Here is a 13223-nt window from a genome sequence, read left to right as displayed (position 1 = left end):
TTCTCAGTCGTGGGGTCCATGGATACATCACAGACAGGAGGCTGCTTTGCCAAGCAGTCTTCCCAGGGCCCCTTTCATATCCTTGTTCCTCAGGCTGTAGATGAAGGGGTTCAGCATGGGGGTGACCACTGTGTACATCACTGAGGCCACGGAGATCTTCTGGGAGGAGTGAGTCACTGCAGAAGTGAAATAGACCCCAACACCTGTCCCATAAAATAAAGAAACGACGGACAGGTGAGACCCGCAGGTGGAAAAGGCTTTTTGCTTCCCCCTGGATGAGAACATCTTCCTTATGGATGAAGCAATTCGCGAGTAAGATGCAAGGATCCCAAGAAGGGGAAAAACACCCAGCACACCAGTCATAAAATATATCAGCACGCTGTGGAGGAAGGTGTCGGAGCAGGCCAGCTTGAGGATCTGCGTCAGTTCACAGAAAAAATGTGGAATGTCAAGATCTTTGCAGAAGGTCAGATGCGTCATCAGAGAAATATGGAGAAGGGATGTCATGACGCCAATGAACCAGGTGACAAAAACCAGGAGGGCACAGAGGCGGGGGTTCATGATGACCATGTAGTGCAGGGGATGACAGATGGCCACGAACCGGTCATAGGCCATCACGGTCAGGAGGAGGGTGTCCAGGATGGGAAAAAACATGGTAAAATACACCTGAGCGAGGCAGTCCCTGTAGGAGATGGCTTTGCTCCCTGTCTGCATGTCCACAAGCATCTTGGGGATTATGCTGGTGCTGAAACAGACGTCGATAAAGGACAGGTTGGAGAGGAAGAAGTACATGGGGGTGTGCAGGTGGGAGTCTGAGATTGTGGCCAGGATGATGAGCAGGTTCCCGAGCACCGTGACCAGGTACATGGACAGGAACAGCCCGAAGAGAATGGGCTGTAGTTCTAGATCCTCGGAGAGTCCGAGGAGGATGAACTCTATGACTCCTGTTTGGTTTTCTGCTTCCATGGAGCTGAAGTGTCCATAAAAGAAGAGACAAGAGCAACAACACCAGTTAGCATCAAACAGGCATCCTCTGTAAAATAGAGGCGTTGACTGTGCTTTTTGCTTAAGTTATTTACAAAGAGTGTTATTTTGTCTCAGAGTTGGATCCCTTCTCACTCTGAAACGGAATCCTAAAACATGGAGCCCGTCATCTCAACCACCCATATTAATTTTTATTTTCAAGTTTTGCTCTGTCGCCCAGGCTGGCGTACAGAGGTGTGATCATAGCTCGCTACAGTCTCTAACTCCTGGGCTCAAGAAATCCTCTCACCTCAGCCTCCTGAGTAGCTGGAACTACAGGTGTGTGCCACTGTGCCTGGCTAATTTTTTAAAAACAATTTTCCTGTAGAGATGGGATCTTGCTATATTACCCCATCTGGTCTCAAACTCCTGGCCTCAAGCGATCCTCCCACCTCAGCCTCCCAAAGTGTTGGGATGACAGGCATGAGCCACCGTGCCCAGCCCCAACTGTCTTTCTTAAGTATCCATTTTATAACAACTCCTGCAGGTGATCAAGGAGCTTTAGTAATGTGACAAAAAGGACAAATCAATATGAAGTGCTTTCTGATAGAATTCACTGAAAGGGACAGAATTTCACTTCTGAGGGATTCCTGCCAAAGATGCATGGTTTCGATCTAAAGAGTAGGGAATGTCAGGCGCACTGAGCTTGAGGGATGTTCTACACAAAATCTAACTTGTGCCCTTCAACGATGTCAGCACCGTCAGATAGAAAAAAAGTTTAGGAAATGGTCCAGACTAAAGGAGGCTAAAAAGACATGTCAGCAAAAGATAATGGGTGATCTGAGATTTTCTTTGGGTATAGATGACATTATTGGTATAATTATTGACATAGGAAAGAGTCCTGTCGATTCGATAATATTATTGTGTTAGTGCTTGTGATGAATTGTGCTGTGGTTATGTGAAACAATGTTCATGTTTTGGGGGAAATACTGAATTTGTAGAGGTACAGAGGGACCAGATCTTCAATGCAACTTACTCTCAAAGCGTTCTGAAAAATTACAGAGAGAGAGAGAGAGAGAGAGAAGCAGAAGGAGGGTTAGCAGGAGAAGGAAGAAAAGGGAATTTTAAAAACAGTAAATGTGGTAACATGTTGACATTTGGGGCATCTGGGTAAGGATATACATGGGAGCTATTTGTATTGTTCTTGCAACTTTTCCATAAATCTGAGATTTTATACAAATAAAAAGTTAAGGAGCACTTACAATCCAAATAGTAGGAGGTAAAAGAAAAGGAAGAAAATTCATCCACAAGATGTCAGAAAAGAGACACATTTCAAAGGAAACTGCAGCTGAGATTTGGAGTCTGGGTTCCTATTCACCCAGACACCGCAAGCCAGAGGAACCGAATCTGAAGTGGTTTGGAGGAATTGTGCCCCTGACCCCAGGCAGAAGCAAACACTAATCCACTCTGAAAGGTGCTTTCAGCCTAGAATTTTTGTGTCCATGTTCATAAGGGTGACTGGTCTGTGATGTTTCTTTCAGTACCACTTCCAGGTTTGTGTAATGTCTTTCTCATGGGCTGAGAATTGTTCCATATTCTTATAGCATCTAGAAGATGGTTGGCATTATGTTTTTCTTAAATGTTTGAATAATGTTTTTCTTAAATGTTTGAATAAATACACAGTGACGTCTGGACCTGAAGTTTCTTTGTGGCAAGAATTTAAATGATGGGTTTAACTTTAAAAATGGATAGAGAGCATTTATCATTGCTTTGTGTTAGGAACATTCCCATTCTACTCTTTTGTTATTTAAAAGTATATGCCTGTATCAAAGCATCACACATACTCCATTAATATGTATTACTATTATGTACCCATAATAATTAAAAATAAAAAAATTTTAAACGGATGTAGGGCTATTCAGATTTCGTTTGCTCTTGGGCCAGTTGTGGGGAGTTGCATTGTTCTAGGAATTTGTTTTATGTAAAGTTTCAAATGTTCTGGTATAAAGACATTTACCTTTGTGGTGACCTTTTAAGTACTTTTTTGTGATTATTTTAGCAGAAGTTTACCAAAGATAGCCATCTTTTAAAAGAACCATCTTTTGTCTTTGTTGATTTTCTGCATTGCATTTTGTTTTCTGTGTCATTCATCTCTGCTCTAATCATGATTAATTTTTATTTGCTTTCTTTGCATATAATGTGCTGTCCTTTTTCTCACTTCTTGAGATGGATGGATACAGCTCATTCATGTTCAACCCTTCTTATTTCCTAAGTTATGCATGTAAGGTTAACAAAATATCTCTCTTATGTTATTTTTCTAAAGCTTTATTAAATAAAATTATTAATTAATTTATTAATTATGTATTTAAAAAATAAACTAAGTGTCTTATTGTAAAAAAAAAGTACCAGAGATTTGTAAACGAAGATAAAATTACAGCTAGATAAAAGGAATAAGTTCTGGTGTTTTATACCACTGCAGGATGACTATAATTAACAATGATACATAGTTTTAAATAGCTGGAAGGAGGATATTAAATGTTCCCAACACAAAGAAATGATAAATGTTTGTGATGGAAATACTAATTACCCTGATCTGAGCACTATACGTTATATGTATCCCCATGAATAAGTACAATTCAGAAAAGAAAAGAAAAGAAATATGAAAATAACTATGTTGAATCTATATGGCAGAGAAATATTAATATCTCTAATATACACAGTTTTAATTAAAATCAATGATTAAACAGTCCTAATTAAAACCAAACATTAAAAGCAATAATAAAACAGTGACTTGTCCACCCTTACTACTAATAATCATAGAAGTCAAAACTGAATCAAGACGGATGTGTCATTTTCAACTATGACAAGGAGAAATTCTATTTTAAAATAATACTACCTGGTTTGGTCAAGTGAGGATTGAAATAACAATCTCATATACTGTCAGAGAAAAGGTAACAGTAAAGTATAAATTAATTACACACACATGCACACCAAAAAAAAAAAAAAGAGAGAGAGAGAGAGAGAATTGAGCAGAACACAAGAACATATTTCTGGAATTAAGGTCAGTGAAACATGCATCTGATTAGCCCATTGTGGGGAAAAAAAATAAAAAAAAAGAAAGCACAAATAGATTTGCAGAAAATGGGAAAAAACCGTCAAGACACATACAGGAAACATTATAAATTAGTGGAGATTATTGTGTACAAGTGGATGTTAAAATGTAAAACTCATAGAAATGGACATTTTCCCCCAAGGGAACTAGATATCTAATTCAAGAAAACAGAATATACAAGTAACAAGAAATTCAGTGGACAAGAAATTGTCGCTAACATCACACCTATGTCATCCATCCAGCCCTTGTAACAGGCTTTCCCTGTGTGTGGCGATGAACTACTCCCTGTGGTGCAGGAGGACCTGCACACGCTGGTTCCTGCCAACCGTTCTGTCTGTTCAAGCAACACAGCAGCCTTTAAGCTGCAACATTGTTGCCTTCTTAGGAGTCCTAAAAATACAATGATTCCTTCCTCTGGGGTGCCCCTCCCTTGGCATCTTTGCATTCCTGTGATTCTCCCTGTGCTTAGCTCTCAGATCAAACATCACATCCTCAGAGAAGACTTCCTTGCACACCCCCCACCCTGGCCCACCAAATACAATCTCCGTAGTCCATGCCTTCTAATCTTCTATATTTTCTTCATTGCACGAATCATAGGTATGCTTTTGCATTTACCTATGGAATTATTTGATTCACATCTGTCCCCCTTGCTACTGATTCATAAACCACACAATCCAGATCACATCTGAGATCATTTTACTTTAGCCTGGTTTCCCCAGGGCATTGTACCCAAAGAGCACAGAAAGCCAAATGATGTCTGGAACCAAACAGGACTGTGTATAACACAAACAAGAAATCCATGAGTTAATCTCACGTTGACTGTACGTGCAAAAGCCTGAAAAGGGAGTAAAATGAAGTTATATGTTTCATAAAATGACACACTCTATTACTAATAAATGTTCATCATACGAATGCAAAAAAAAAACCATTTAATATTAGAAAAGTGGATAACAGAGTATATGCATGAATAGAGCAATGCAGGAAAAAAATCAGAGCTTTAACATACACTAAAGTTCATTTAATAAAATTTAACACCCATTGAAGGGAAGGGAACAGTATGAATTTCTGCCATGCAGAAAAGAAGGATACTGCTAGCTGTGTTAAACCAAGTGTTAAACCAAGATCCATCAGTAAACCCTTAAAACAACAACAGCAATAGACAAAAATCAGAAAGCAGAAAATATACCAGCTGTTATCACTATTAATTAACGTCATTTCTAGTCATTCAAAAGAAATACCATAAGACCAGAAAAGGAAATGAACATGATAATGGAAAATCAAACCCCAAATTGGTCACTATCAGATGCTATTGGATTGCCTGCTTAAAACACTAACGAAAGTGAACTTAAACACAATTGCAACTAATTAGTATCATCAGCTTTCTTATGTATCTGCAAATAATCCTTAGAAAAGATAAGAGAAAAAAAAGTCCACCTACAATTGCAATGACAATATAGACGATAGGTGGTGTACGGTGGGCATTTCGTAGCTACTTGTTGAATTGAAGAGTGTCTGCAATCTAATAGAAACTGACTGATGATGCAGGTTGGGTGGAGAACTAAGTACTTTGCTGGAGCCTAAGTCTTCAAACTTTAGCATGCACTAGAGTTACCTGGAAGGCTTGTTAAACCAGATTGCAGGCTAGGTGTGGTGACTCACACCTGTATTCCCAGGATGGAAGGATTGCTTGAGGCCCAGGAGTTTGAGACTAGCCTGGACAACATAGTGAGACCTCACCTCTACTGTATGTATATGTATTTATATATATATGTGATTAGCTGGGTGTGGGCACCTGGAGCCCTAGCTACTCAGGAAGCTGAGGCAGGAGGATTGTTGGAGCTCTGGAGTTTGAGGCTGTAGTGAGTTATAACCATGCCATTGCACTCCAGCCTGGGGCAACAGAGTGAGACCCTGTCTCTAAAAAACAACACAGAACAGATTGCTTGGCCCATCCCCAGTTTCTATCAGCAGGTCTTGGGTGTGGCCTGGGAGTCTGCCTTTCTAACAAGCTCCCAGGTGATACCGATGTTGCTGCTCTGGAAACCCCACTTGGAGAACTGCTATACCAGAGAAAAATGAGGAAGGTGTTTGACAGTGGGTTGGAAACTCCTGAGAACGTGACACACTTGAGGGAGTGCCAATTCCCAATGACACTGAGAAAGCCACTAGTTTCCAGAATGAAGGGTCATCAGTGCTGGAGGTGACAGAAAACAGTTGCAATAGAATCTTTAAAAAAAAGATATATATATAAACAGGGAGATAAACTCCAGAGACTTAAAAACAATCATCATGTGACATTATAAACCATGTTACCTCCATCTCTATTTCTTCCCACACTCATTTTAAAAATCTTCCTTTTTCCTACATAGTACTCATTAGGACAGTGTGACTCACTCAGCTGGCATTTCTAAAAAAAAAAAAAAAAAAAAAAACCTGTTCATACAACATCTTTCTCCTCTGACTGTTGGATGCTGAAGACAAACTCTAGAAGGGAAAGGCGGGGAGATGGAACTTGCCATGAAGTCATCCTAACTCACTTCTCTAAGGAGCCCATGTGGTCTTCACCTGGTCAAGTATCAGGAAACTAACCAGGTAAGGAGTTCTAGGGAAGTATTTATGGTTGTTCAAGCCCCAGGGAGCTGATTCCTCATCGTTCCTCATTAAATGAATTGTGCTGGTGGTGTTCTACTCTCCAAGAAATTCAGCTCCCTTGGGATGAAGAGAAAATCACAAAAAGGAACGATGTGGTCTGATTATGTCTCGAAGAGGGCAGCTTTGGGACCAGGTAGATGATCTCTCTTCCCCTTCTCCCCATGGAGCCTCTTTATTCTTGGAAGAACTTTCATCACTATTGGCTTGACTTTGAGATAAAGAGGTTCTCCCTCAGGAATGTGTTTCTGCTACAAACACCCATCTCCCCATAGTTCCAACAACTAGGGTCTCAAAGGAACACAAAACAAAAATAGATGTCTGTCTGTCTCCAGTGAATTTCCTGCAATGGTATCAGCTGCAGGAGGTAGAGAAAGTCTTGTTTCAAGAGGGGGAGAGCCAACCATGTGAAATGATGCTGAGGCCAAGTAAAATAAAGGGGGAACAATATCTGTTTTGGTCAGTGGTAGTGTGATGGGGAGTATTTTATGTATAGTGGGTTTGGGAGGGACTGAACAATGTTTTCAACTTTTTTATTGTAGTAAAATATCCATAGCATAAAATTTACCATCTTAACCATTGTTAAGCATACGGTTCGGGAGGATTAAATACATTCATAATGTTGTGCAACCATCACCACCATCCATCTCTATAACTCTTTTCATCTCCCCACACTGAAACTGTGTCCCCATGAAACACTAACGCCCCATCCTCCTTCCCTCCAGCGCGTGATAATCACTGTTTTGCTTTCTGTCTCTATTATTCTTGCTACACTAAGTATCCCATAGGTGGAAGCATATGGTATTCGTCTTTTTGTGACCAGCTCATTTCACTTAGCATAACATTCTCAGGGTTCATCCATGTTGTAGTATGTGTCAGAATGTTCTTTTTTAAGGCCACATAATATTCCATTGTGTGTCTACATCACACTTTGTTTATCCATACATCCATCAATGACTGATAGATCTTTTCAAATTAAATGCATAAAAATCTGTGGGGTTTGCAGAAATAAATTTCAGTGACTTCAAATATACAGCTAAGTGTGGTAAATACTTTTCTCAGATGTAACTCTTCTATTATAAAATTAAAATTTGCTTGCTCTTGACCAGCCTGAGCAAGAACAAGATCCCATCTCTGCTAAAAGTAGAAAAATCAGCCAGGCATTGCGGTACATATCTATAGTCCCAGCTACTGGGGAGGCCGAGGCAGTAGGATCGCTTGAGCCCAGGAGTTTGAGGTTGCTGTGAGCTACGATGATGCCACTGCACTCCAGCCAGGGTGGCAGAGCAAGACTCTGTCAAAAAAAAAAAAAAAAAACCTCTCTCAAGAACCCACTACTTCTCATAAGGATCATCCAGCACCAGCTTGACTGTGACAACCTCAGGGGAATGGGACAACACAGGACAGCCGCATGACAGGCTCTCAGTTTATCTTCCCCTCTCCTGCCAGGTTACTCTTCCAGAGTAGGTAACAAAAGCACCATCTGGGGACCTCTCGTTCCTCCCACTGAGTAGGAGAGCTCCCAGCAAAGGAGAAGAGGTGCCCTACAAACCTATCAGCCCTGAGCTAAAAGAAGAGAATTCAGATAAGAATAAACCAGCAAAAGAACTCTGGAAACATGAAAAAACAAGCTGGTTAGACACCCCCAACGGATCACAATGGATCTACAGAAATAGATCCCAACTAAAAGGAAACTGTCAGAAACAAAATTCAGAATATTGATGACAAATATGATGAGTGAGATTGAAGAGATAGTTGAAAACCAATACAAAGAAGCAAAAAAATAAAATAAAATTCATGACATCAGTGAAAAAAAAAAAAGAAAGAAAAGGTCATTAAAGAGCTAGACAACTAAGAAAGAATATACCAGAACTTAAAGAAATGAAAGAGTCATTTAGGGAATTGCAAAATACAGCAGAGAGCTTCAGCAACAGGCCAGACCAAGCAGAAGAAAGAATCTCAGAGCTCAAAGACAAGGCTCTCAAGCTAACCCAGTCAGTCAAAGATGCAGGAAAAAGAACTGAAGAAGAATGAACAAGCACTCAGAGAAATACGGGACTATGTGAACCGAACCAATGTATGGATTCTAGGTATCCCTGAGGGAGAAGAAGAAAACACAAAAAGCACGAAAAAACTATTCAAGGGAATTATTGAGGAACACTTCCCTGGTGTCCCCAGAGATTCGGGTATCCAGATACAAGATGGTCATCAAACACCGGGAAGATTCATAGCAACTAGGATATCTGCAAGAAACACAGTGATCGACCTGCCAAAGTCAAAAATGCAGTAAGCTGGAACTAAGCAATGGGCACACATGGGCACAGAGAGAAGTAAAGGTCATGGGAAATCAAGAAGGGGGGAGGTGGGAGGAAGGGGAGACAAAAACCTACCTAATGGGGAAAATGAACACTATTTGGGTGACAGTCATGTTAATAGCCCTGACTCAAGCATTAGAAAACCTATCCATGTAACAAAAACATTTGTACCTTCTTAACATTTTGAAATAAAAAATGAAGGAGAAAATTCCATAAGCTGCAAGATGAAAGCAACAACTAACCCACAAAGAAAAGCCCATCAGACTAACAGCAGATTTCTCAGTGAAGACTTTACAAGCCAGAAGGGGTTAGGGATCCATTTTTAGTCTTCTTAAACAGAACAACTGCCAGGCAAGAATTCTGTACCCTGCAAAACTAAGATTCATAAATGATGGAGAAATAAAGACTTTTCCAGACAAGCAAACACTAAGGGAATTTGTCACCACCAAACCCGCCCTACAGGAAAATACTCAGAACTGCATTACACATGGAATAGCACAATGGGCACCCACCAGTGTAAAAACACCCAAAAGATAAAGCTCACAGCTCGTATAAAACAATAACACAATAGAGAAACCAGAACAAGGTGTCATCCAACATCATGAACAAAACATCACATATCAATACTAACATTGAACATGAACCATCTAAATGCCCCACTTAAATGACATAGACTGGCTGAATGGACAAGAAAAATCACAACCCAAATATATGACTTAAGATTTTGTTTCAGTTCACAACCTACACCCCTTTTTAAGCCTAAGCATGGCCAAGCTCATTGCTCTGTTACTTTGGTGGCCCTGTGGCAAGTTCCCCCATCTCTCTAACCCTCCTTGTGCTACTTTGATTCTTGTTCCAAATTGTGGTCCACACGCATCCATGGGAACCTCAGAGAAGGCTCTGGACACTGAGCAAAACTTGACCAAAGGTGTTTCTTTTTTGTTTTGTTTTGTTAGATACAGGATCTTGCTCTGCTGCCCAGACTAGAGTGCAGTGGCACAATCATGGCTCACTGCAGCCTTGAAATTCTGGGCTTAAGTGATCCTCCCACCTCAGCTCCCCAATAGCTAAGACCATGGGTGCATGTGCCACCATGTCTGGTTAATTTTTTTTTCATATACTTTGTAGTGATGGGATCTTGCTATGTTGCCCAGGCTGGTCTTGAACTCCTGGTCTCAAGTGATCCTTCTGCCTCAGCCTCCCAAGCAGCTGGGACTACAGGCGCAACCCACCGCAGCTTGGCACTCAAAAGTGCTTCTTAATCCTTAGACTTGCTAAGAGACTGGAGATGTAGTAAGATTTTCCTAAAGGGAAACTGAGTATCCTGAAGGCCACACTCAAGAGAAGAATTGCTTTAGGAAGATAAAAAGACCCAGTGGGGGGTGGAGGAGTTGAGCGGGGGCAGATCATACATGTGGCTCTGATTCTGCTCCAAGTGGATAAACACAGCAGAACAGATCCCTCCCCTGGCCCTCAAGAGGGGAAATCTCCAGAAACACACAGTCAAGACAGTAATTTATTTAATGACAAGCAAAGGGGTTCAGCCCCCAGATAATACACCTGTGCCCTTTTGCCTCCAGCTCACCTATCCCAGGTCAGGAGGAAATGCCCCTGGGCCACCCAGGTGTCAGGCTGGTCCTGGGCTCCCTGCTTAGCTCTTTGTCTCTGCCCCTCTGGGTGCATGGTGCTGTCTTATTAGTTCTCCACTGGAGGAAGCAAAGAAAATAGAGCACAAACTTCAGAACTGAGATGCTCTATCTTCGCTCAGAAAGCGCGGTGGCAATCCCAGCTCTGCGAGAGGATGAGGTTGGAGGATTGCTTGAGCCCAGGAGTTTGAGGCTAGCCTGGACAACATAGCAAGACCCCATCTCAAAATAAATAAATAAATAAAATAAAGTGCCGAGGCAAAGAGGTAAGAAGGGATGGACGCTTTTACACGTGGGCTGGGCTTTCCTGGCGCAGAATCGGAGATACAGAGAAAGGGAAAGTCTACTCGGGAGGGGGCTTGGAGAGAACATACACTTTATACTCTTATCTCTGTCTCCAGGTCTGTTCTCCTTTTACTGTGTTGTAGAACCCCAAATTCAGGCTCGTGTACCCCCACGTGCAGCCAAAGCCCAACACTGCGCCACCGGTGCTTAGAGACAGAGAAGGGTTTATTATTCATTTTGGCCAAAGTGACAAGACAGGGGAGAGCACCTCTCAGATCAGCCTTCCCACAAAGGTGAGGCAGTGAGTTTAATGAGGAGCTGGGGGTAGGGTAGGGGGAGTCCGTGGTGTTTTCAGTCTCAGGTAACACCTCGAAGAACCATTCTCACTAGTCACAACTATTTCAGGGACCGTCATTCCTTCTGCAAAACAAATTCATAGATTCTCCTCCTGACCCTGGAGTTCTCTCCTCCTGCTCGACAAAGAGTGCATCCACAGTTAATAACTGCTCTGAGAACAAGGGGTGTAGAGAAGGAGGTAAACAGTTAACTTGAGCAAACAACCAAGGGCCGAGTCTAATTTTACATTATTTCAGCCATTAAAAATGCCAGGGAACTCCAATCTCAAGGGGCCCGGCTGCAGCTCTACCTCTCAGTTTCTGGGCTTCTCCCTCATAACCTTTTTTCCACCCTCTTGAAGATCTCCCCCCACCCCACCACACTTTTCTGTTTTCTAGAGGGGACATTTCCACATGGACATAGCATCTCCCTTGTGCCTGACACTAAGCTAGGACCTGCACATAAAGAAGTACAGTCATGCACTGCTTGATGGCATTTTTTTTTTTTGAGACAGAGTCTCACTCTGTCACCAGGGCTAGAGTTCAGTGGCATCATAATAGCTCACTGCAACCTCAAACTCCTGAGCTCAACCAATCCTCCTGCCTCGGCCTTCCAGAGTGCTAGGATTACAGGCGTGAGCCACCGTGCCAGGCCACATCATTTATCTTTTGCTATAAACTTTCTTGGATTTTTGACTGAGTTGATAGAATATTCCTTAAGCTTGACCAGTTAATATTCCTAAAGCATTCAAGAATCACATTCTTTTTTTTTTTTTTTTTTTCTTTTGAGACATGGTCTCACTCTGTTGCCCAGGCTAGAGTGCCATGGTGTCAGCCTAGCTCCCAGCAACCTCAGACTCCTGGGCTCAAGTGATCCTTCCGCCTCAGCCTCCCAAGAAGCTGGGACTACAGGCACACATCACCACACCTGGCTAATTTTTTTTTCTATTTTTTGTAGAGACAGGGTCTCACTCTTGCTCAGGCCAGTCTCGAACTCCTGACCTCAAGCGATCCTCCTGCCTCAGCCTCCCAGAGGCTGGTGCAAGCCTGTAGTCCCAGATACTTGGGAGACTGAGGCAGGAGGATCACTTGAGCCCAGGAGTTTGAGGTTGCTGTGAGCTAGGTTGATGCCATGCACTCTAGCCTGGGCAATAGAGTGAGACTCTGTCTAAAAAAAAAAAAAAAAAGAAAGAAAAGAAAGAAAAAAAAGGACTATGCAAAGGAGACCCCTGCATGGTGTGGAGTGTTCTTTTTTATTTTTTTTTCTTGTTCATTAGCATGATTTAGCAATGAAGTATTTTTTTAATTAAGGTATGCACATTGTTTAGACATAATGCTAGTGCACACTTAACAGACTACAGTATAGTGTAAATATAACTTACATGCACTGGGAAAGCAAAAAATTTGTGTGCCCCACTTTATTACAATATTTGCCTTATTGCGTTTGTCTGAAACCAAACCCACAACATCTCCTGTGTAGGTTTTCAGCCAGTTTTCTTGCTTGTTTGTTTATTTTATACCAACTTGACACTTCAGAACTACCTGACACTTCTGGTTTCAGAGCTGTCAGGGGACAGTGCACCTTGCTACTTGTTGAGCTTTACCCTCTGACCTCTTCCCCTCCCCTCCCTATTCCTACACATCTCAGGGACTAAGCAGACCAGAGAAAGCTGAAATGTAAGTTAGTTAAAAAACTGACAAGAGGTGGAACGTTCATTTTAAAGGCAAGGCGTTCCAGGGAGTAGCGATAGAAGCAAGGGAGGGACGGTAGCATAGAAGAAATCTTGGTCAGCTAAAGAAAGCAAACCACTTAGATAATAAAATATAAGGCTTCATGAGTGCATGAGTTGAAAACGTGTGGCACATTCCTGTTTTAACATTACGCTTTGCCTCTTTCCAGGCAATTTCCATAAGTTAA

At 41.8% G+C, this 13223-nt stretch overlaps 1 protein-coding gene across 1 annotated transcript; it reads right to left on the bottom strand.

Annotated features, from left to right (window-relative positions):
* Positions 1–27: 27 nt before the first annotated feature.
* On the bottom strand, positions 28–966 carry LOC138401201 (olfactory receptor 7D2). The gene has a single exon (XM_069496559.1). The coding sequence runs from the start codon at positions 964–966 to the stop codon at positions 28–30; it is 939 nt and encodes a 312-aa protein (XP_069352660.1).
* Positions 967–13223: the final 12257 nt, after the last annotated feature.

The sequence above is a fragment of the Eulemur rufifrons genome, chromosome 2 (assembly GCF_041146395.1).
Source record: "Eulemur rufifrons isolate Redbay chromosome 2, OSU_ERuf_1, whole genome shotgun sequence".
NCBI classification, from domain to species: Eukaryota; Metazoa; Chordata; class Mammalia; order Primates; family Lemuridae; genus Eulemur; species Eulemur rufifrons.
Note: the sequence above shows the minus strand (reverse complement) of the source record. Positions and strands in the feature narration are given on the sequence as shown.